Raw genomic sequence first — 23468 nt, forward strand, 5'->3', positions numbered from 1 at the left:
CTGGCAAATTGCATACAAAAACATGTTAAAGAGATAGTGTACCATGATTAAGTTCATCCCAGGGATTCAAGATTGCTTCAATAGACAGAAATCAATAAACGTAATTCAACACATCAAGAGACTTAAAGACAAAAATCATACGATCATCTCAATAGATGCAGAAAAAGCATTTGATAAAATATAGCACCTCCTCATGTTCAAAACACTAGAAAAACTAGGGATAGTAGGAACATACCTCAACATTGTAAAAGCTATCTATGCTAAGCCCAAGGCCAACATCATTCTAAACTGAGAAAAATTGAAAACATTCCCTGTAAAAAATGGTACAAGACAGGGATGCCCTTTTTCACCATTTCTATTCAACATAGTCCTAGAAACTCTAACCAGAGCAATCAGACAGATGAAAGAAATTAAAGGGATACAAATAGGAAATGAAGAACTTGAACCATCACTATTTGCAATGACATGATTCTATATTTAGAAAACCCAAAAAATTCCACCAGAAAACTTCTAGAACTCATAAATGAATTCAGCAAAGCAGCAGGATGTAGAATTAACACCCATAAGACAAACGCATTCCTAAACATAGTAATGAACCAGCTGAAAGAGAAATTAGGAAAACTACCCCATTCACAACAGCCTCAAAACAAAACAAAAAAAATCTTGGGAATCAATCTAACAAAAGAGTGAAAGACCTCTACAATGAAAACTATAGAACACTAAAGAAAGAAAATGAAGAAGACCTTAGAAGATGAAAATATCTCCCATGCTCTTGGAGATGCAGAATTAATATTGTCAAAATGACTATACTACCAAAAGTGTCACACAGATTTAATGCAATTCCTATTAAAATCCTAATGACATTCTTGATAGAACTAGAAAAAGCAATCATGAAATCATTTTGAAAAATAAGAGAACCAGAATAGCCAAAGCAATCCTTAGCAAGAAGAGTGAAGCAGGAGGCGTCACAATACCAGACCTTAAACTACACTACAAAGCCATAGTAACAAAAACAGCATGGTATTGGCACTATAACAGACACATAAGCCAATGGTACAAAATAGAAGACACAGCGACAAACCCACATAAACACTATTATCTCATACTAGACAATGAAGCCAAAAACATTCATTGGAGAAAAGATAGCCTTTTCAACAAATGGTGCTGGGAAGACTGGAAATCCATATGTAGCAAAATGAAATTAAGTCCCTATCTCTCACCCTGCAGGAAGCTCAACTCATTCATCTGTTGAAGGGCACCTAGGTTGGGTCCATAGCCTAGCTATTGTGAACTGAGCTGCTGTGGACATTGAGCTACATGTACTCTTAGAGGGAACCATTACCAGGGATTTTCCTGTATCCAGCCACACTTTGTTCAAAACATATTTTCCACAGATAATTTCACAGATGTGGCTTAGGAGAACTTGATCATGCTGTAAAAATTTCAAAACAATTATCTAAGTGGAGGATAATAGAACAATTGAGAACATAATTTACAATACCTTAAAAGCATTACCTAATCTCAAAAGACTATAATTCTGTGGTCAAAATGTCCAAGGTTAAAAGAAGTTTTTCATTCCTATTACTTAATGTTTCTCAATTTTCTGCATCAGTAAAGTTCTTTGGGACATTTAAAATCATTCTTGTGGGCTTGGGTTGTGGCTCAGTGCTGGAGCACTTGCCTGGCATGTGTGAAGCACTGGGTTCAATTCTTAGCATATAAATAAATTAAATGTCCACTGACAACCAAAAAGAAAAAGAAAAAAATTTAGATGTCATGAAAAAAGGTACAGCCAGAAAATAAGAAAGAATTGTAGGAAATTATAATTGCTGAAATTTTAAAATACTATTGGAGAACCAGGTGTGGTGGTGCATGCCTGTAATTCCAGCAACTCAGGAGGCTGAGACAGGAGGATTGCAAATTTGAGGCCGACCTCAGCAACTTAGCGAGACCCTGTTTCAAAATGAAAATAGAAAGGGTTGTCACTCCGTGGTAGAGTACCTCTGGGTTCAATCCCTTATAAGGAAAAAAAAAAGGAAGAGAAAAAATTCTATCAGTGAATTGGAAAGCAAAAGAGGAAATCCAGAAAGTAAAGCAAGGACACTGAGAATATTTATGGGGGGGGGGGGGGGGCAAGAAATGGAAGCGATCGATAAAATTCCCACCTGGAAAGTAAGAATACCAGAAAGGATGAAAAAAATACAGACAGAAGGAAATTATCAAATAAATAATAGAAGATAATTTCCCAGGGCTGATGGGAGACCCAAGTGCTCAGATTGAAAAGGTCTGTGGATTTCCTAGTACAGTGAATATGGAAAGACCACCCAGAGGGGCTGGGGAGATAGCTCACTTGGTAGAGTGAGTGCTTGCCTTGCACAAGGTCCTGGGTTCGATCCCCAGCACCCCAAAAAAAAAAAAAAAAAACAAAAACAAAAAAAAACCACCTAGATACAATGTTTTGTAATTTTATAGCCCCAAGAAAAAAAGAGAAGATCCTGAAAGGTACCAGAAAGACAGAAACTTGTCAGGGTTAAAGACTTACACTAGCAACATAACTATTAACCAAATTGCACGAAGAGAATTTTTTCCAGTTGTGGGAATTGATGTTTAATTTTTCCTTTTTGGTCCTGAAAGGGTTAGTTCACTAACCCTGTTGACTCAATACCTTAGCACATTTACTGGTGACTTTTTTATGTGCAATTTTTTTTTTTTTTTTTTTGAGTTTTAGTTCCTCAAATATTTTCTCAGGACTTTCCATTAAAGGACAAGCACAGAGCATTTGTAAGCCATAGTTTTCTCATTCTCTTTCCAATTAGTTGGCTTTCTCCTTCCATTTGACCTTGACTCTGGATAAATTTCAAGGTAAGTAAGTGACCTCTCTAGCAAAGAGACTTTTCTTCTACATTGAAACTTATGACCCCCTTCTTTCTCTTGGTCTTGTTTCTCTCTTTGGAGGAAGCCTGGTATGGAGGAAAAAGGACAGGTGCTGACGTTACATAGGCTTGAGTTTAAATCCTAGCTCCATGACATATTTGCCTCAATGGCATTCTTGGTATTTATAGTCAAAGAGCATTGGAGAGGGCCTTGGAAATCATGTCTTCTCCCCAGAAATGACCTCACAGCTGGCCAAATTGACCACCAAACTTGTTGAGTCAATATAGGACTGATCTCAACTAGTTTGTTGCATAAATAAGCATAGGTGCTTATTTATCTCCAGGGAGGTCTGTGGCTTTGGTGGCATTTGATGGACAAACCTGAATGAAAGATACTATTTATTAACATGGTGCTGTGCTGGGCTGTGAGACAGACCAGGGGCCAGCCTTGTACCATCTTGTTTATGTTTTCGTACCTGGTTACACATCCTAGTTTGGGCCACCTGGACTCAGAGGAGTATAAAAGACCCCTCTCAGATGATTTATGGTTTATGCCTTATGATTATGCATCTGTTAATGGAATTTGAAGGTGGTAGATCTAAAACCAGAAGAAGTAACTAAATTGATTTAAAAAGAAATCCAGATACAGAGGAATTCTGTCAAGAATATTGTATATTGGCTGGCATTGGCAAAAGTGAAAGTAAGAAAGAGCCCTAGTTGCCAAACCATGACCACTTCCTTCTGTATAGGGAAAGAACGTGATGCCAAAAGAGAGCTGGGAAGATGGTTCTTTTGATGGGACTATGACCCTCAACTCATAGATGATCACTAAAGAGACTCTGTAGGGTAAGACATCAAGAGACAACTAAAAATAGAACTATTCAAAGAGCTTAGTAAATTGCGGATTGATACAGAGAGATTCTTGAACTATTGCTAGTTTATTTATTTTTTGTTTTTTGCTTTGTTTTTCATGGTGCTAGGGATTGAATGTAGTGATGCTCTACCACCCCTTTTTATTTTTTGAGACGGGTTCTTGGTAGTTTCCCAAGCTTGAACTGGTAGATCCTCCTGCCTCAGCCTCTTGAGTCATTGGGATTACAGATGTATGCCACCATGCCCAGCTAAAGTAGATTTTATACATTAATGACAAAGGAGTTCTTCCTCTTTTAAAGTACTGTCAAATGTACTTTCACATGAAAGGGCATGCTTGGTCTTGATAACAATCTTCAATTTGCTGCAGCTTTTGTAGAAGTGTGGGCAAATTCCAAACTGGATGAGCTGGGAAAATGATTGGAGTACATGAAACATCTTGTAAAGGGAAACTGTGAAACTCCACCTGTAGGTGAGGTTATGGAAATGTAGCCTTAATGTTATGCCTTTGGCTTAAGTGATGCTGTGGTAAGAGGTCCTCCAAATGCTCAGACTATGTGACTTGAATGTGTGGAGAACAGTTAAGAAAGGCTGTTGCCAACCAACTTGCTCATTTGATCCCAGTTGTGCTGAATGAATAAAAGATGAAAAAAACACCTGTAATCCTAGCTGCTCGGGAGGCTGAGACAGGAGGATTGCAAGTTCAAAGTTAGCCTCAGCAATGGTGAGGTGCTAAGCAACTCAGTGAGACCCTGTCTCTAAATAAAATACAAAATAGAGCTGGGGAAGTGGCTCAGTGGTAAAGTGCCCCTGAGTTCAATTCCCCGCACCAAAAAAAAAAAAAAAAAAAAAGAAAAAGGAAGAAAAAAGAAAAGGAAAAAGATGAAAAAATCCTCAGGACAAGTGAACCACATGAGAATGTTCAGATGGATAATTACAAATGATATGAAAGGGCTGATTGTACCTCAATGGTATAGCACGGGCCTAGCTGTACAAAGCCCTGAGTTTAGTTGCCAGCACTGAAAAACAAAACAGAACTAAGAAATGACATGAAAAGGGAGGAAATAAGGGGAGTTACTGCTGGAATTTCAACATACTGCCATAAGATGATTCATTATAGTGGTTAGTCGTCTGTTCCATTAACGCCTTAAACTATGAAAGAACCACAATGGATTTCTAATTTATACTAGCCTCGATGAATTAAAAAACTGTATGATGACAGGAAAGTGAAATCTACGGTCCTTTTAAAAAATGTGAGGGCTGTGGTTGTATCTCAGTGGTAGAGCACTTGCCTAGCACATGTGAGGCACTGGGATTGATCCTCAGCACTACATAAAAACAAATAAATAAAATAAAGGTATTGTGTCCATCTACAACTAAAATATATGTAAAAAGCCAAAAACAAAACAAAGCCAAAAAACCCAATGTGATGTGAAGAAGAGGTCACTTGGTGTTGCTCCCACTGTGGACCTGATGACACATGCACTGTTATGGACAAAATGACTTGCAGGTGGTGAAAAAATTTTACTGGCATTATTGGACCACAGTGCATAATGTATTGTCATACCTAAACCTACTGATGAAGGTAAAGTGCAATTAAATTAATTAGTATGATATGAAAATGTAACTATGGGTTAAGAACAAAAAATGTCTACACAAAATCTTATACACAAATGTACATAGTAGCATTATTCATAATAGCCAAAAAGTGTAAATAAGCCAAATGTTGCTGAATGGATAAATAAAATATGGTATATCCATATAGTGGAATATTATTTGACAACAAAGAAAATATGAAGTACTATGCATACTACAACCTGAATGAATCTTGAAAACATTATGCTAAGTGAATGCAATCAGACATTAAGGACCACATATTGTATGATTTATATGAAATGTCCAGAATGGGCAAATCTAGCAGAGACAGAAAGTAAAAGGGTGGTTGTCTAGGGCTAGGAGGGTTGGGGGAAAATGGGAAACAACTGCTAAGGGGCATTTCTTTCTGGGGTGATGAAACTGTTTAAAAATTGATTGTAATGAGGGGTATATGAGTCTGAATATACGATATATTCAGAATTATATGTTTTAAACAAGTGAATATTATGGTGTGTGAATTATATCCTAATAAAGTTATGATTTAAAAAATGAAAGATGACAGGAACTTATGAGGAAAAAAATTTGTTGTACTATAACTGTAATTATAATATTTCCTTGATATATTATTGGAATGGATGAGATGTCTGAATGGGGGACATGTCCCTCACCCAAGCCTTTGAGGAAAAGGATTTCATGAAAATCTGGTCTTCATATGATTTTATTTGGAGATGCTAGAATAGAGCCTTTAGAATTACCTAAGCCTACTCAAGTGTTTAATTTGAAGCAATGCAGGATATTTGGGAGATGTCAGGAGATTCAGCCCCAGTTAAGGACATGTTAGATGCAGTTGTAATAATGATGATGAATTCTTTGTTAAAAAATCTGGTATGGCCTGTGATAAAAATTGATGATACAGGATATTCATCGTGGACTATAAAGAATGTAAATACAGCTGTGCCTCCAATATCTTCAACCATGTCTGATATGGTTTTAAGAATGCAATATGGCCAGTCATGGTGGCACACACCTATAATCCCAGGGACTCAGGAGGCTGAGGCTGGAGGACCACAAGTTCAATTTTTTAAGGCTCTAAGTGACTTAGAGAGACAATATCTTGATATAAAAAATAAAAAGGGCTGAGGATATGGCTCAGTGGTAAAGCACCCTTGGGTTCAATCCCACATGTCAAAAAAAAAAAAAAAAAAAAGTACATTGAAGACGTTTATTTATTTATTTATTTAGGTATAGGGGTTGAACCCAGGGACACTTAACCACTGAGCTACATCCCAGACCTTTTTTATTTTTTATTTTGAGACAGGATCTCACTAAATTGCTGAGGCTGGCCTCAAACTTGTCATCCTCCTGCCAGGACTACAGGCATATGCCACAGTGCCTGGCTGAAGAAATATATTTATTAATGTGATAATATTTTATAATTTTTAGTTAGGATAATAGCTTATAAAATAAAATGTATCACACACAAAACCATAAATACAGTGGGTCACATATAGCTTGGGTACAAAGCTCTGCAATTTAGAAAGTGAACACAATCAGAAAGTGAAAACAATTAAAATAATAACTTTTTAAACATCTAAGCCAGAACTGGGGATATGGCTAAGTTGGTAGAGTGCTTGCCTTGCATCCACAAGACCCTAGGTTCAATCCCCAGCACCATAAAGAAATTTTTTAAAAAATTAAAAATCTAAGCCAGATATAGTGATGCACACCTGTAATCTCAGCTATTTGGGAGGCTGAGGCAGGAGGACAGGAAATTTGAGGCCAGTCTCAGCAATTTAGCAAGACATCTTTTTCGAAATGAAAAGTAAAAAAGGGCTGGGAATGTAGCTCAGTAGTAGAGCACTCCCAGGTTTAACCCCTAATACAGAAAAATGAAATCAAACAAACAAACAAACAAAAAAAGCTGAATAATTTTATTAAATCACCACTACTGGGCTATGCAGTTTTGTATATATTTTCCCTTAACACAAACGTAAATTTATGTCCATGTTACTGCATTTTTCCATAATTGACATTTGGAAGGCTTCATGAACGGAGCTAGATCTGTCTGTCTTTCTTGTTGCCGGATCCCTAGTGCCTACACAGTGTTTGACACACATGTAGGCACTTAACAAAATTTTCAGATAAAGTGGATGGGTACTGACATTTTATAATTGTTCGAGCAACAATTTTGCCTTGAAAATCCAGGTGATTTCTGAATTCCTTCCATTTCTGTCTTCTTCAGAAACAACGAGCAAATGCTGTTGCCACTAAAAGCATACCATAGCAAATCAACCTACGTTGTTCCCTTTTTCAGAAAATGGCCACCGAGGGGAAGGCCTCTGAGGAGAGGATTCCTAGATTTGACTATGATTTACTCCCAGAGCTGAGTACCCTTCTGGGCATAGATGCAGTTCAGATGGCAAAGGAAATGGAAGAAAATGAAGAGGAAACCCGAGCAAAAATGCAGAAAGGTTTTAACTCAGAAATGCGCAGTGAAGCCAAAAGGTTGAAGACTTTTGTGACCTATGAGTCCTACAGCTCATGGACACCACCCGAGATGGCAGCCACTGGGTTCTACTTCACTGGGGTAAAATCTGGGGTTCAGTGCTTCTGCTGTAGCTTGATCCTCTTTGGTACCAGCCTCAGGAAATTCCCCATAGAAAACCACAAGAAATTCCATCCACATTGTGAGTTCCTTCTGGGTAAAGATGTTGGTAACATTGCCAAGTACGACGTAAGGGTAAAGAATCCAGGGAAGAAGCTGAGAGGGGACAAAGCAAGGTACCAAAATGAGGAGACCAGACTCGAATCCTTCAACAAATGGCCGTTTTATGCCCATGGGATATCCCCACATGCCCTCTCAACCGCTGGCTTCGTCTTTACAGGTACCTTGAAATCTTTTTCTGAAGTGTTTCTCTAAGTGTTTATTTAGCTTCCATATTTTGGTTGCATTTCTCAATATTTTGTGAACCCTCCCTTGTTAAATGTGTTATATCAGATATAAAGTCTGTTTTATTAAAACTGAACTTCAAGTTTGGACATGATGGCCTATAATCCCAGGGACTTGGGAGGCTGAGGCGGGAGAATGGAAAATTCAAAGCCAGTCTCATCAATTTAGCAAAGCCCTAAGTAACTCAGTGAGACCCTGTCTCTAAATAAAAGGGACTCGGGATGTGGCCCAGTGGTTAAGTGCCCCTAGGTTCAAAACTCGGTACCAAAAAAAAAAAAAGAAAAAAAAAAAAAATATTGAACTTCAAGCAGCAGATGTTAGTGCATGCCTGAAACCCCATCAACTGGGAAAGCTGAGGCAGGTGGATTGCAAGTTTGAGGCCAGTCTCAGCAATTTAGTAAGAACCTGTTCCAAAATAAAAAATAAAAATGGCTGGGGATGTAGTGTAGTGGTAGTGACCCAGGGTTCAGTCCCTAGTACTGCAAAAAATAAGTAATATGTAAATAAATAAAATTCAAGTTCAGTAATTTTGCTTTGATTTGCATTCAGCACAATGTGTATTAATTTATCAAATATATATAAAATAAGAATGCTACTGGTTCTTAAATTTGACCTTAGATAATACTCGTTTTGTTGTTGTTAGTAGTAGTAATAGTAGTAGTAGTACTGGGGATTGAACCCAGGGGTGCTTAACCACTGAACGCATCCCCAGCCTTTTTTTGTATTTTATTAGAGACAGAGTCTCACTGAGTTGCTGAGGCTGACTTTGAATTCGCAATCCTCCTGTCTCAGCCTCCTAAGCCGCTGGTATTACAGGCGTGTGCATCATGCCCAGCTTTTATTTTTTTTTTTTTATTTTGAGACCGCATCTTGCTAAGCTGCTTAAGGTCCCAGTAAGTTGCTGAGACTGATCTTGAACCTGTGATCCTTCTTGACCCAGCCTGCTAAGTCACTGGGATTACAGGTGTGCCACCACCCCTGGCTTGTTGTGTATTTACTCAAACATATAGGGCAAGTCGCATTTCAGAGCATGGCACTTCGCACTGCTTTAGCCTTGCCATAGATGCTATGATGGATGTGAATGGGAATTATAAGAACAGCTACCATTTACTGAGTACCTCCTTCATGCCAGGCACAGAATGAGCATTAATTCTAATCCAACCACTATGCCCCCTTTCCTCACATTTCACAGCTGTTTTCATTTTGCTCAAAGAATTAAGAAATGTGCTGTGTTTCTACAGAAATGGCACAGCAAAAGGAAAACAGATCTTCTCACTAATGTTTGTTGCTTCTCCATCATTTTGGTTCTGAAAGGTTGAAGAGCAAGATGCCATTCATGCCAGCCCTGGGAAGCACCTGGGGCAGCATGTTGAGTTCTAGAGCCTAGAGTCCTCTGTGCAGGGTGGCCATGGCCAAGGGATCAGTTTCCAGAGCTCAAAATTGGTCATTTAAGGCAGCAGGACTGAGAACGGAGATTCAGCCAGACAAGTTTTGAGAGGACAGGCACACTGGAGCATGTCCTGTTCACGCACAAAATGATCACCTCTGGTGGCATTGGCCGGCTAGCAAAACATTTTCTTTCACATGTAGGTAAAAGGGACACGGTACAGTGTTTTTCCTGTGGTGGATGCTTAGGAGACTGGGAAGAAGGAGACAATCCTTGGAAGGAACATGCCAAATGGTTCCCCAAGTAAGTAGATAAGTGTTTTCCGATAAAAGTTTTCAGTTTTGAAAAAAGATCAGACAAAATGAAAGACAAAAGAGCCACCTTGCTGGAGTATCAGTTTTGATCTTTCCCTATCCAAAACTGGACTACCCCAGAATTAAGCAGGAAAGTCCTGGTCACAATATGAAAAATTTTGAATTATGTAATTTTAAACAGTTTTTAAGTGTTGTTTTATTATCCCCAATACAAAGAAAGGTTTTGCCAACTTGAAGTTTCATGATTTGCCTCAATTAATAAACAAGATACTTTGCATAGAGATGGTGAAAAATGGTTTACAGAGGAAGTTAGAAAGTAAATAACAATGTTTAAAACAGAATTACAAATGGTTTCACATACTGTTGATGTATACCAAATGAAAGTGTTTCATCTCATAAACTCAAGAAAAATTTTTTCATTTGCAATGGTCTTTACTTAAAAAGGAAATGAATTTTGATTATTTTACTACTATATTTATTAGTATCTTCTACATGACTTTCTCTGTTTCCACCACATACTGATTCATTCCTTTAAAGTAAACTTTAATTGTGGAAAATTTCACACAAAGGTAGAATAGTATAATGAACACTTGTCAACATGTGGCTAAATCATATTTCATCCACCTCCTGCCCATCTTCCCCTGCAAATAATATTAACTAGGTTATTTTAAAGTGAATCCCAGCTATTACATAATACAGTTAATATTTTAGTATGTAACTGAATTAGGAGTGCCTTTTTAAAAACCATAATCACAATATTATTACTGCTCTTTAAAAAAGATGAACATTAATTCCCAATGTCATCAACTCTCTGAGTCAGTAATCAATGCTCATCTCTCTCCTCTTGGGATTTTTAATTTATATATTCATCCTTCCCTGTCTTTTTTTCCTTGTCATTTATTCATTAAAGAAGCCACATACGGCTGTGGATGTAGCTTAGTGGTAGATCATTTTCTTAGTTTGTGTGAGGCCCTGGGTTCAACCTCCTGAACTGCCAAAACTGGAAATAAGAAAGTTGAAAATCACATAAACAATGTAGGAACTTGTTTGAAGATAAATAGGAAAAGGTACAAACCAAACAGTAGATACCCTTGGGTTTGGTTTGTCTGTGGGTAAGGTGGTGTGGGACAATTTGAAGATCTAATTTTAAATAACTACATATATTGTCAGTATAGAAATAAAAAAAGAATTACATCAGAACAGTGATAATTCTCCCAGTTAAGTTTCAGGGTAAAATTCTTTGACAGCTTTATTGAAAATCCAATAATTCAATATATTTTAATAAATATTCATTGTGATATAGGACCACTCTATCACAGTATTGGGGTAATTTTTAATTATATTTTTATTATAGATGTGAATTTCTTCAAAGTAAGAAATCCTCCGAGGAAATTGCCCAGTATATTGAAAGTTACAAGGGATTTGTTGACGTAACGGTAATTTAGAACACCAAAATTTTTTCCAACTTGTCTTTGATTGCCTAGTAATATCTGAATCACAAGGTGGGAGGCGTTCTTTTTATGTCATGGGTTCTATTTCTTTTTTCTATCCTTTCATTCCCAGCTTCTTTTCTGCAGAGTGAAGAAGGGGGAAATCACATTCTTTTGTTAATTATGAGCCTTTAGACTTTCTTTTTCTGGGAATGGCTTTTAATTGCCTGCTTTCCTGATAGTCTTTGCTCTCTTACTGCTGTCCCTTCCCCCAGCTTCTTGGAGCTGTCCCCTTGCAAATGCCTGAGTAAGTTCTTCTGATCAGGCACCATCACCCACAGAGGGTCTTCTACTTGGTTACTTAGCCTCAATCAGTAAGGACTTCCTAGTGGAAAGTACAGGAAACCCAACCCAAACTGACATAAACAAAAAGGAATTAATTAATTCCAATGTCATGGCTAACATGACACAGAAGCCTGGAAGCCAGCAAAGAACCTGGACTAAAAGTGGGGGAGGAGGGGTGCTTCTTCAGGCAATTTCCCCAGAAACATCTATTGCTAAATAACTAATGCACTTCTGAACTTAGTTTCCTTCCTCTGCCTTGTACTTCCTCTTTAGTCAAAATGAATCTGTGGTCTCTAAATGCAATTCTGTTATTGAGCCAAGTCTCTTGAAAAAGTGACCCTGACAAGGTTTCCTGTTGGGTATGTTACAGAGCTGGGACTTTCTGAGAAACTGAGCCACAGCAAAGACCCCCCTCTTCAAACTCCAATTCTTGACCTAAAGTCAAAAAGATTTCAGACATGTCACTCAACATAACAGGAATGAGTTTATTGACAGGATAAGAAAAGGAGAAAGGAGATACTCTCAAGGGAGACAAAGAGGAAAAGGACAATTTGCTTCCCCTGAACTCCAGTTTTAATGGATCCCAGAGAAGTTTCCAGAGAGTCCTGCCAGGTCAACCTCTTGACTTTTGATTGACAGCAGGGTAACATCAGACTTTCAAGTTCCCACTGCCATGGCAACTCTAGGTCACCTTGGCCCATGCTGACCAGTTCTAATTGGCTCCTTAATCATACATTGTCACAGATTTTATGGTTGGGAAGAACTATCTTAATTTCCCAGAGTTTCAGGATCTGGTCACAGAAGTCTCCTCCCTCAGGGTAACTTGGATTCCTCTTACCAACATTATTTATGGCCCGCATTTCTCCCAGTGAACTGGTAGTTTGCTGAGGAATGTGACATATCCTGTCTACTGAGGTCAGGCAGGGCTACCCACAAATTGCTTCTTTGAAAAGAAAGCATGTGGGGGTCAGCACAGTGGGCCCATCCTACAGAATTATTCTCTTAGCCTCATGTTCCCACCATTCATGTCTGTCTGTCCCCTAACAGGTATAGGTAAACAGTCACTAAAAACATATTCAGCATTAAGAGAATTAATTAAAAGAATGTTTTTCCAACAAATCTGCCTGTTTATTTAATGGATTCTTCATGGTGTGGGGAGGGGGTTCTTCAGTTCTTATTTACATATAGGTATAGATAAGCTAAATAATCAATAACATGAATTTAATTTTCCTCAGGGAGAACATTTTATGAATTCCTGGGTCAAAAGAGAATTGCCTATGGCTTCTGGTAAAAACTCAGACATATTCCAAAGGCTTTGCTTGCTTATTTCTTTTACTTTTTTGTTCCCATCTTTTTTTTTTAAACCCTCCAGTTTCCTCCTCATTTTACAGCACTTTATCTCTCTCTCTTTCCCTCTCTCCCTCTGTCTCTCTGGTACTGGGGATTGAACCCAGAGGCACTTAACCACTGAGCCATATCCCCAGCTCATTTTTATATTTCATTTTGAGACAGAGTCTCACTAAGTTGCTTAGGGCCTTGATAAGTTCCTGAGGCTGGCTTTGAACTCGTGATCTCCCCCTTAACTTCATTCATTTTCTTAAGAGATTTCCGCTCTTATGGAGTGAGTTAGGTTTAGTATAGATGAATATAGGGAAAAACAGTAGGATTTGTTCCTTAACTGCCACTATTCTTTGAAAATAACTAAAATTTCTAGATAAAATGTTTGGAAAACAATTTTAAGTGGCTCAATGTACTGTTAAGAAGTTAGAGCCAGGCATGGTGGTGAACACTATAATCCCCAGTGACTGGAGAGGCTAAGGCAGGAGGATTGCAAGTTTGAGGCCAGTCTTAGCAACTTAGCAAGGTCCTGTCTCAAAATAAAAAGGACTGGGGGGCTGGAATGTGGCTTAGTGGTAGAATACTTGCTTAGTATGCATGAGGCCCTGGGTTCAATCCCCAGCACCAACAAAAAAAAAAGTTAAGTGGAACATGGGAGCAAGCTTTCATCTTAAGGAAATTTGCAGAACAAAGGTAAAATAACTTATTTTTCAAAGCCTGTTAGCATGCTGAAGATAGGAAGCAAAGCTTAGGGCCAGTCTGAGGCAGAAAGTCTAATGGAGACCACCAAGAGTATATATCCCAAAGAGTAAAAGATATAACTGCCTGTTAAGGGAGCTTACAAGGAAAACTTCCTTTCTTAAATCTTGACACTGACTTTGGAAGGAAGGGAATTTACTCTAGCTTTTTCTTATTTTATTCTGGTGTTAGATGATGAAGAAATAATTTAAAAATATATTTTATTATGTAAAATTTCAAACTCATACAGAAATTAGACAATTGAATTTATACTCACGCGATATCCAACATTCTGCTTCAGCCATTCTTACATGTTGTCAGTCTTGCTTCATTCATATCACTTTCTGCTTTCCTTGCCTCCCCGCATTGTTTTGAAGCAAACTCAACATGTCAGCTCACTCCATCTGTAAATATGGAGGGATAACTCAAACTCTGCATTACCAAAGCTTGATGACCAAAGCCTCACCCTCTTTTTCATTCAAGCTTATTGCAATGACAGTGTCTTTGCTAATGAAGAACTACGGCTGGACACATTTAAGAACTGGCCCCACAAATCACGTCTGAGAATTGCAGATCTGGCTAGAGCAGGTCTTTTCTATACAGGTGAGTCAGTGGTTTGTGCTGTCTTGCTTCTTCAACCATTTAAATCCCAAATAGACTTTATGATTCGAGACTTGCTATACCTGCTCTTCATTCCTTCCGGATCACTTTTCCTTGCTCCATCATAAACCTCTCTCAGTTTTCCATACTTTCCTTAGGAGGTAAAACCTTAAGGTCTGAACTAACAATGAATAGAAGTAGTCTGGGATAATTATTGCATCTTTTCCTTTTTATATATTACTTTCCCCAGTCCCAGAAAACTGTCACAGAACACTTCTACTTATCATTTTTTAACCACAACTTAGGTGTACATAATTTTCTATAAGAGGAGCTAGGAAACCTAATATTTTTCTTGGGTAGCAATGTGCCCAGTTAAGAATTGAAGTTTCTATTACTATGGGGAAATGGGAGAGACTGGGGATGTGGAAAGCAACCTTCACTATACTCTGCTTGGAAAAGAAAATCAGGAAATTCATCTTTTGGGTGAAATTCATGATTTGGAAGCATGAAGAATCTTCCACCAGTTCCTTGTATTATCTAGCTTGTGGTCATCAGGCAGCTTCACTCTGCAATCCACAAAGCTTTTTGCCCTCAGTCAAATCTTTGCCTGAGGTACAATGGGGGAACAGGTTAAGAATATTCTACCTTTTCTAGGTACCTTGCTGGTCTTCCTCAGACCAAATGTACCTGAGTTACAACAGAGTTTCATTTAACTGTTTAAATTTTATTTTAGGTACAATAAATGTAACAGGGCAGTTCAGAATAGGGAAAAGTGTCACTTTATCTAACAGATGTACTTCATTGGCATAAAAAAACTTATTTTTTTTTTAAGTTCACAGGTTTTTATTTATTTATTTTTTAACATTTATTATGCCATGAATTCATAGGGAATAGTTACCAGCAGCTCAGGCTCCTTCCCATTTTTTCTCACAAAATGTGCTTCTCTGGGTGGAGCAGGCTGGCGTTTCAGCTGAACCCAGGTACCTTTCTCTTTGGCTTCCTTCTTTTTCTGATCATTTTCCTTCATACATTTCAGGAAGCTGTCTCAGCTCTTAGATTGCTTAATGTGCTCAAGATGCACATTCATTCTCTTGGCAAGCCCTTTACTTTCTTATTCACAAAAATGCCAACAGCATGCTAGGTAACACTGTAGACTCAACCAGTTTTGCCATGATAACATTTATGGGGCATTCCTTTTTGAACAGTATCCATTCCCTTAATGTCTACAAGATCACCTTTGTGCATATATGTGGCCAAAGGAACAACTCCATGTTTTCTAAAAGGCCTAGATATCATATATCAGGTTCCTCTCCCCTTTTCCTTTGTGTTCGTCATTTTGGTGAATGACTGGAAGATGGCGGTTCTGGCTGAAAAGGCATAAAAAATCTTAATGCCTCACAATCTTAAACCTTTGGAAAGAGAGGTGTTTACCCTTTCTCCTTACTCTGCCTACTGTGTTTTTCTCTTGCCAGTTTCCCTCAAGTCCCCCGCCCCTCTCCCTCATCCCATATGCTCACCCTCTTCCTTGTCTGGTCCTTTTAGGGTTCTGCAAGCTCTTGGACCTCATATTTTTGGCCAGACATAAAGGAAGGCTTTCCTTTACCCCAGCTTTACAGCGCCTGCAGGAGTCCAAGAGTGGGAGGAAGCTTCATTTCCATGGGTTCATTTCATTTAGCAAATCCAAATACTTTCCTTCCAAAGAAATATAGACACATAGGAGACTTGGTTCTATTTCTAGAAGAATAAATTTGGCAGTAATTTCCTCATTTTCCCCCTGAGCTCCAAATATATTCTTTCTGATTTAGTCATTAAACAAATAGATTGCCCAAAAGTGGTAGGCACTCTTCCACGTTCATGAGAAGCAAAACAGACAAAAATCTTTTCCCTTGCGGATCTTCAATGCCAGATTCAAATCTCTCTGTTGATAGAAGAATGGGGCCAGGAGAGGACATTCATCGAAGTCCATGGTGTACAAGAGCATTCAGGGACTACCCCACTGCTGATTATCCCATTGATGGACCAAAAGTCCTATACAGAATACTGTCTTGCTGGTGACTCAGCTTAGGACTTTGCCACAGAATCCAATTGGATGAGAATAGGATTTTGCTAATAAAGGTTTGATGGTTATTATCTGGTCAGTTGACAAATGCACACACCATTGACACTGATCAAGTTTCCTTACTTCCAGGTATAGAGGACATGGTCCAGTGTTTTTCCTGTGGAGGATGTTTGGAGAAGTGGAAGGAAGAGGACGACCCATTTGAAGATCACACCAAGTATTTTCCCAAGTGAGTGGAATGAATATTTGGATGCACTTTAAGAACTCCCCCCCCCCCTTATTATATCTGTGGATGAAGTGTTTACTTGCTCCTCTGATTCAGACAATGAAGGACATGTCTTCATGTCTTCCATCCCTTTGTTACCATGACACCTTCCTCTCTATCTTTCCTCCCATTATAGTTATGTCTTGGTTTGGGTTAGATCAATATTTTTACTTCACGTTTATATTATTACAACTACATAAATACTATGCAGAGCTGAAACTTGTAATAAATGGTGGCTTATTTTCCTTTCCTGACATCTCCCCTTTCCCCCAGTACTCGGTTTGAACCCAGGGCCTAGCATAAGCTAGACACATCCTCTGCCACTGAGCTACATTTCTAGTCCGTTTTTATTTTTTAAGACTAAGTTGCTGAGGCTGGCCTCCAATTTGTGACCTTCCTGCCTCAGCCTCCCAAGTAGCTAGGATTACAGGTGTGCACCACCTGGCCTGGCTTGTACATCATTTTATTTTGTAGGAAAAAATAATTGCCTTGAGAGTATGTTCGTTCGTTTATTGTTTTTTGAAGTAAAATCCACACATAAACCATTTAAAATTTTTTTTTAGTTTGTAGATGTAAATAAAACAAATCCTTTTGTTTTATTTATTTTTATGTGGTGCTGAGCTTCTAACCCAGTGCCTCATACCCGCTAGGCAAGCGCTCTGCCACTGAGTTGCAACCCCAGCCCCCTGACTTTTTTCACTTGGCATATTGTTTGGAGGTTTATCCAAGTTGTAGCCTGTATCAGTATTTTATTCCTTTTGTAGCCAAATAATATTCCATATGGATACACTACATTTTATTTATCCATTCACTGGTTCTTGGACATTTGAGTTGTTTCTACCTTTTGACTTTTATAAATAGTACTGCTACTAAGTGGAAGGTCCTGTTTGAGTGCCTGTATTCAATGCTTTTGGGCATTCAGGATTTGAATTGCTAGGTTATATAGTTATTCAATTTTTAGCTTTTTGTCAAACTGTTTTCCACCATTTTAATTTCTTACCAACAATATATGAAGGTTCCAAATTCTTTGTATCCTCATCAACACATTTTCTGTTTTTCTTTTTTTATCTGTTACAGTATAGTTATCTACTTAGCTTTTTATGCACCTAGTACCAGTTCATCTTTAAATTCTCCTAAATGTTTAGGATCTTCTCAGTTATTCTGATCTATCAAATATCTCATCATTTTCATCTCCTTGAAGGAGTTTCTCCCAAAATGTCTTGACTTGCTCCAGTATGAACTACTTATCCTATAGTCATCCTGGTATCCTGGGATCTTCACAATCATCCTGGAGATTCCTCTCCTGTGTTGTTTCTGTTTCCTGGATCTAATCTCATTCTCAATTTTCTTACTCATTTTGGAGGAATACTCCACCACAGTACTCTGGGAAAGATTGCATAAGAGAGATGTATGATTTTAGTTTGAATATAACACATGTATTTGTGTGTGTATATTCCCTTACTTTCACAATTTTTGGTAGTTTAGTTAGGTATAGGATTCTAGACTGGAAGTTATTTTATTTTGTCTTATTTTTTGGTACTGGGGTTTTCACCCAGAGGAACTTTACCACTGAACTATTCCGCTGTTTTTCCACTAATGTCTTTTTTTTTTTTTTTTTTTTTTTTGGTTCTTGGATTCATAGATGGAATTTTCTCTACTTTTGAGTCTTTAAATTAATTTTATTTGGTTTTCTGGATGAACATTAAATATGCACTCATCCCACCAAATGGCTTTATAAACCATACCCATTTCTTTCTTTTTTTTTTTTTTTTTTTTTTTTTTTTTGTGGTGCTGGGGATTGAACCCAGGGCCTTATTCATGCCAGGCAAGCACTCTACCAACTGAGCTATATCCCCAGCCCAACCATACCCATTTCTAATGCTGAGAGCCACAGTCTGAATGTCTTATGTATTATGATACTGACGGTCACTGAAAAATGTTAGTTTTATACTTAATTCTTGTTACTAAAACTCTGCTTTTTAAAAGTATAATGCGCCAGGCACATGCCTGTAATCCCAGAAACTTGGGAGGCTGAGACAGGAGGATCACAAGTTCAAAGCCAGCCTCAGCAAAAGCAAGGTGCTAAGCAACTCAGTGAGACCCTGTCTCTAAATAAAATACAAAATGGGCTGGGGATGTGGCTCAGTGGTCAAGTGCCTCTGAGTTCGATCCCTGGTACCAAAAAAAAAAGCATAATGCAAGTGTTTAATTTACAACAACTATTGTATAACTTATACCTTTTATGATTAGTTGTCCATTTCTCCAAAACATGAAGTCTGCTGCAGAAGTGATTCCAGACCTTCAGAGCCATGGTGAACTTCCTGAGGTAATGGTAATAAACACTACCACCTGTCTATTTCAGCAGTCTGTGCTCATGTGATTGAAAACTGTTATGAGGGCTGGGGAGATAGCTCAGCTGGTAGAGTGCTTGCCTTGCAAGCATAAGGCCCTGGGTTCGATCCCCAGCACCGCAAAAACAAACAAACAAAAAAAAACTGTTATGAACAGAAATTGCTCTTTATAAATAAGTAAATAAATAATGTCTACAACTATCTACTAAGTCCCTATTCTACTAAGTCCCTATCAAGTGCTAGGCACAGATGGGGATACCATGTAAACCAGGATGATACAATTTCTAACTTCATGAAAGTTACAGACAGTTCCTTCTACTCTGGGGCTCAGACTCTTTCAGGCTTAGAGTTGATCAGCTCCAAGCTAAACGGATCTCACCTGTGGTCTTCATTTGGCAGATAGTAAGGCCTGAGTTCCTACTTGGCCTTGTTTTTAGGAATGATTGCCCAACAAAAATTATAAATCCAGATAATACATTGATCCCCTTTAAGCTGAGAAATCCTACTTTGTTCTCTGAGGTATAAAGCAACTATCAATTTGATAGATACAAATACATACCATTTTTTTTTGGGGGGGGGTGCTGGGGATCGAACCCAGGGCCTTGCACTTGCAAGGCAAGCACTCTGCCGACTGAGCTATCTCCCCAGCCCCAACATACCCTCTTATTTTGAGACTGTATAGAAAGCATGTTATGTTTATCATCCCACAGAAAGAAAACAAAGTAATTTTCTGTTCACTTGATCCATCTTTTATATTTGAGAATTAAAAATTGACATTGAAAACAGGTACGATGGTGCATGCCTATTACCTCAGCTATTTGGGAGGCGTAAGCAGGAGGATGGAAACTTTGAGGCCATCCTGGGAAGCTTTGAGATCCATCTCAAAATAAAATTTTAAAAAGGTCTAGAGCTATATATAGTTCAGTGCATGTGCAAACTCCAGGCTTTAATCCCCAGTACCACAAACAAACAATAAAACCTAGTTCAAAATGACATTGAAGCTGAGCACAGAGGTGCAAGCCTACAATCTCAGCAGCTCCAGAGGCTGAGGCAGGAGGATCTCAAGTTCACAACCAGCCTCAGCAACTTAGCAGGGCCCTAAGCAGCTCAGTGAGACCCTGTTTCTAAATAAAACACAACATAGGGCTGGGTATGTGGCTCAGTGGTTGAGTGCCCCTGAGTTCAATCTCTTGTAACTCACCCCCCCCCCCCCAAAAAAAATGACATTAAGATCAGAAGTGACTGTTTAAGCATGATGATTGGGTTTTCATGTCATTTTGTGAGATGTGTCTCCCTCAAACTTGTTACAATGTCAGTACATTACCCATTTGACATAAAAGGGTGAGGGATGTGACATTGAAGCCAGGTGTGGTGGTGCACGCCTGTAATTCCAGCAACTCAGGAGGTTAAAGCAGGAAAATCACAAGTTTGTGGCCAGCCTCAGCAACTTAGCAAGACCCTGTTTCAAAATGAATAAATAAATAAAGGACTGGGGAGCTAGGGCTGTAACTCAGTGGCAGAGTACTTGCCTCTCACCTATGAGGTCCTGGGTTCGATCCTCAGAAACACATAAAAATAAACAAAATAAAGACATGCTGTCCATCTACAACTACAAAAAAAATTTAAAAAAATAAAGGGCTGGGACTACAGCTCAGTGGTAAAGTACCCCTGCATCCAATCACTAGTACCACAAAAAATAAAAATTTTTAAAAAGTAGCATTGAAGAAAAAAGTTTCAAGACACATAAAAAGCTTATTTTTACTTTTTAAAATAACTTAGTTTTTACCTTTTTTTTTTTTTTTTTTTTTCTGGTGCTGGGAATGGAGCCCAGGGCTTCACACGTGCTAAGCAAGTTTTCTGCCACTGAGCTACACCCCTCTTAAAAATAGCTCATTTTCAAAAGAAAGAAACATAAGTCCCAGGTGTGTAATAATAAACATGTATTTTTTGTGGGGCGCAACTTAAGAACAGATGAATCATCACTGAGAAGTCCAAATTTGAGAGTCTTTATTAAGCTGGCCGGTTGACCGTCTCACACAATGCTCCAAAAATGGCTATTGGGAGAACAGCCCTGACCATAGGGTTATAGGGATTTTTATACCATAAATCAGTACATCAATCATAAGTGTCTGTTGCTATGATTTAAAATTACAAACTAACATCATGGGATCTGAAATCATTAGCAGAGGGGGAAGTGGGTCAAAATGACCTTACTTAGGTACAAACTAAAGAATGGTTACTAACATCTAAGCAATCACTGTTGACATCACCATTAACATGGTACATTGTTTAGGAAACTAGGAATCAAAAAGAGAACAAGTTTTCATTATACAAGAATTGCCATTTCATCATTTTGTAGTGCCGAACAAGGCATGCTAAGCAACCGTTGGCAGGTACAGAGGCAGGATGTTCCCATAGGAGAAGCATTTCCTACATAGCATGGAGTCTCAGGGTAAAATGGAGTCTGTTTAGTCATTGCCCATATAGCCTGGCCTATAACATTTCCATGGAGTCAAATACGTCAGCCCATCAGAGTGTTCAATAACTAAGGACAGAGGCTGCACTTAGTGATTTTTTTTCAGGGTTCTTCTTGCTCTTCACACTATGATTCTGATTATCTGAAAAGTATTCACCATATATGTATCATTGTCATGGTTGGGATATGAAGTATCCTCCAAAGACTCATGTGTTTAAGACTTAGTCTTCAAAGCAGCATGTATAGAGGTGAAGTTTTGGGCAAGTGATTGGATCATGAGTGCTCTGACCTAATAGATGGATTAATGCATTGATGAGTTAATAGTTTGCTGGCATTATTGGGAGTTGGTGGAAACAATAGGAAGTGGGGACTAGTTGGAGGAAGCAGGTCATGAGGAGCAAGGAAGGGTACATCTCCTTCCTGGTGTCCTTCTCTCTGCTTTGTGGTTGCCACAAGATGAGCAGCTCTCCTCCACCATGTCCTGCTGCCGTGATGCTTCTGCCTTGGAGCCAGCCAGTCACAGACTTTGAAACTGTGAGCCAAAATAAATCTTTCCTCCTCCAAGTTGTTTTTATCAGGTAATTTTTCCCAGTGATGGAAATCTGACTGACACAGTCATCTGGGAACACACAGACAATCTTGCAGATGTTTGCAGATGGTTAATTATTTTGCATTTGGAGCACTTCTTTTAGCATAAGACATTTGAGGGTGGGCTGTGTTTAGAAGATGTTAGGTCCTCAATAATAATATGCTGCCCCTCTCTCATATGCAAATTTTGAACTAATAAAGAATTTTATTTTTCAAAGGAAACTACAACTGAAAGCATTCTTGAAAATTCAGAAACAGTTAATTCTACAGGGCCAGGTAAGAACTTGGAAGTGAAATGTTTATTTAGGAGGTAGAATAATAATAATAGTAAGAGTTACTCATTGATAATATATGTATTGAGGGTTAGTTGATTAATTAATAATTAATCATCACAATAATCCCTGTGATGCAAGTACTATTATTAGACACAGGAAACAGACTCAGAAAGGTGAGATAATCTATCTAAGATCATAAAGGCAGTAATAAGTAGCAGAGGTAGAATAGACCCGTGCATTGTGTTTCACTAACTCACTATGCTATGTTGCCTGTCTCCATAGTAGAGTGAAGAGCTTCTAAGTTGGGCAATTTAAGCAGGAATCCTAACTGAACTCCTTAGTTGTCATTTCAAATCATTTAGAACTTCAAATCTCTCATCTATGAAAAGATGATACCATCTCTTGGAATGACCATGTAAGGATTAAGTGAGAATGTATGTAAGGCATGTCTTTACTAATTATAGACATTCATAAATGAATGAATGCTGAGAAAAATACAGTCATTAAATTAAAAAGTTGCCAGAAAAAAATCACTGGAATATGTTACGTGTGTTCTAGATAACAAGTTATTCTAGATTTAGTCCAAAAGTCTAGTGACAAAAGAATGACTGAATTTTAAAAAAAGAACTTGGAAGTAGCACATGGGATTGTATGTATGTGTAAATATATTTATATGCAAAGATTTGGGAAAAAAAAGTATTATAATTGTTCAAAGATCTCATAGACAGGAGCAGCATTGAAATGGAGACTACTGAACATGAGAGAAAGTCAGGTTCCTCTGGCATTTCCAGAGTAAATGCAAGACTGAATTCATGGTAGTCAATGTGTTTCAGATACAAACTAGTATTTAAAAGCACCACCCAGCAAGTTTCTTTCCTGAGGTTTTAAAATAGGAAAATATAGAATTCCAGGGTGCTCCTAATAAGTACATTTCATATCTAGGTCCCCACGTCAAGTAGGGTATTTGAGTACATGCTCTCCACCTTCTAGTTTGGTGGAAAAAGCTAGAAGAG

The 23468-nt window shown here is 38.3% G+C and overlaps 1 protein-coding gene and 1 pseudogene across 5 annotated transcripts in view; one reads left to right on the forward strand and one right to left on the reverse strand.

Annotated features, from left to right (window-relative positions):
- The first annotated feature begins 2724 nt into the window (after positions 1–2724).
- Positions 2725–23468, forward strand: part of NAIP (NLR family apoptosis inhibitory protein) — a 40672-nt gene continuing 19928 nt past the window's right edge. Inside the window, exons 1-10 of one of the 4 annotated variants that reach the window (XM_079143554.1) lie at positions 2737–2862; positions 4114–4215; positions 7654–8224; positions 9880–9979; positions 11345–11426; positions 13001–13052; positions 14325–14444; positions 16630–16729; positions 19016–19097; positions 22399–22456. In XM_079143554.1, the coding sequence (XP_078999680.1) occupies positions 7657–8224; positions 9880–9979; positions 11345–11426; positions 13001–13052; positions 14325–14444; positions 16630–16729; positions 19016–19097; positions 22399–22456 (1162 nt within the window). In that variant the 5' untranslated portion in view covers positions 2737–2862; positions 4114–4215; positions 7654–7656. Of the gene's footprint in view, positions 2863–4113; positions 4216–7653; positions 8225–9879; positions 9980–11344; positions 11427–13000; positions 13053–14324; positions 14445–16629; positions 16730–19015; positions 19098–22398; positions 22457–23468 lie in introns of those variants that run through there. The other 3 variants (XM_079143556.1, XM_079143555.1, XM_079143557.1) reach the window with 3 other exon arrangements.
- Positions 14461–15791, reverse strand: LOC306663190 (large ribosomal subunit protein eL21-like; annotated as a pseudogene). The gene has a single exon. The product of its transcript is annotated as a large ribosomal subunit protein eL21-like (transcript).

This window comes from Sciurus vulgaris, assembly GCF_902686455.1.
Source record: "Sciurus vulgaris genome assembly, chromosome: 6".
Taxonomy (NCBI): domain Eukaryota; kingdom Metazoa; phylum Chordata; class Mammalia; order Rodentia; family Sciuridae; genus Sciurus; species Sciurus vulgaris.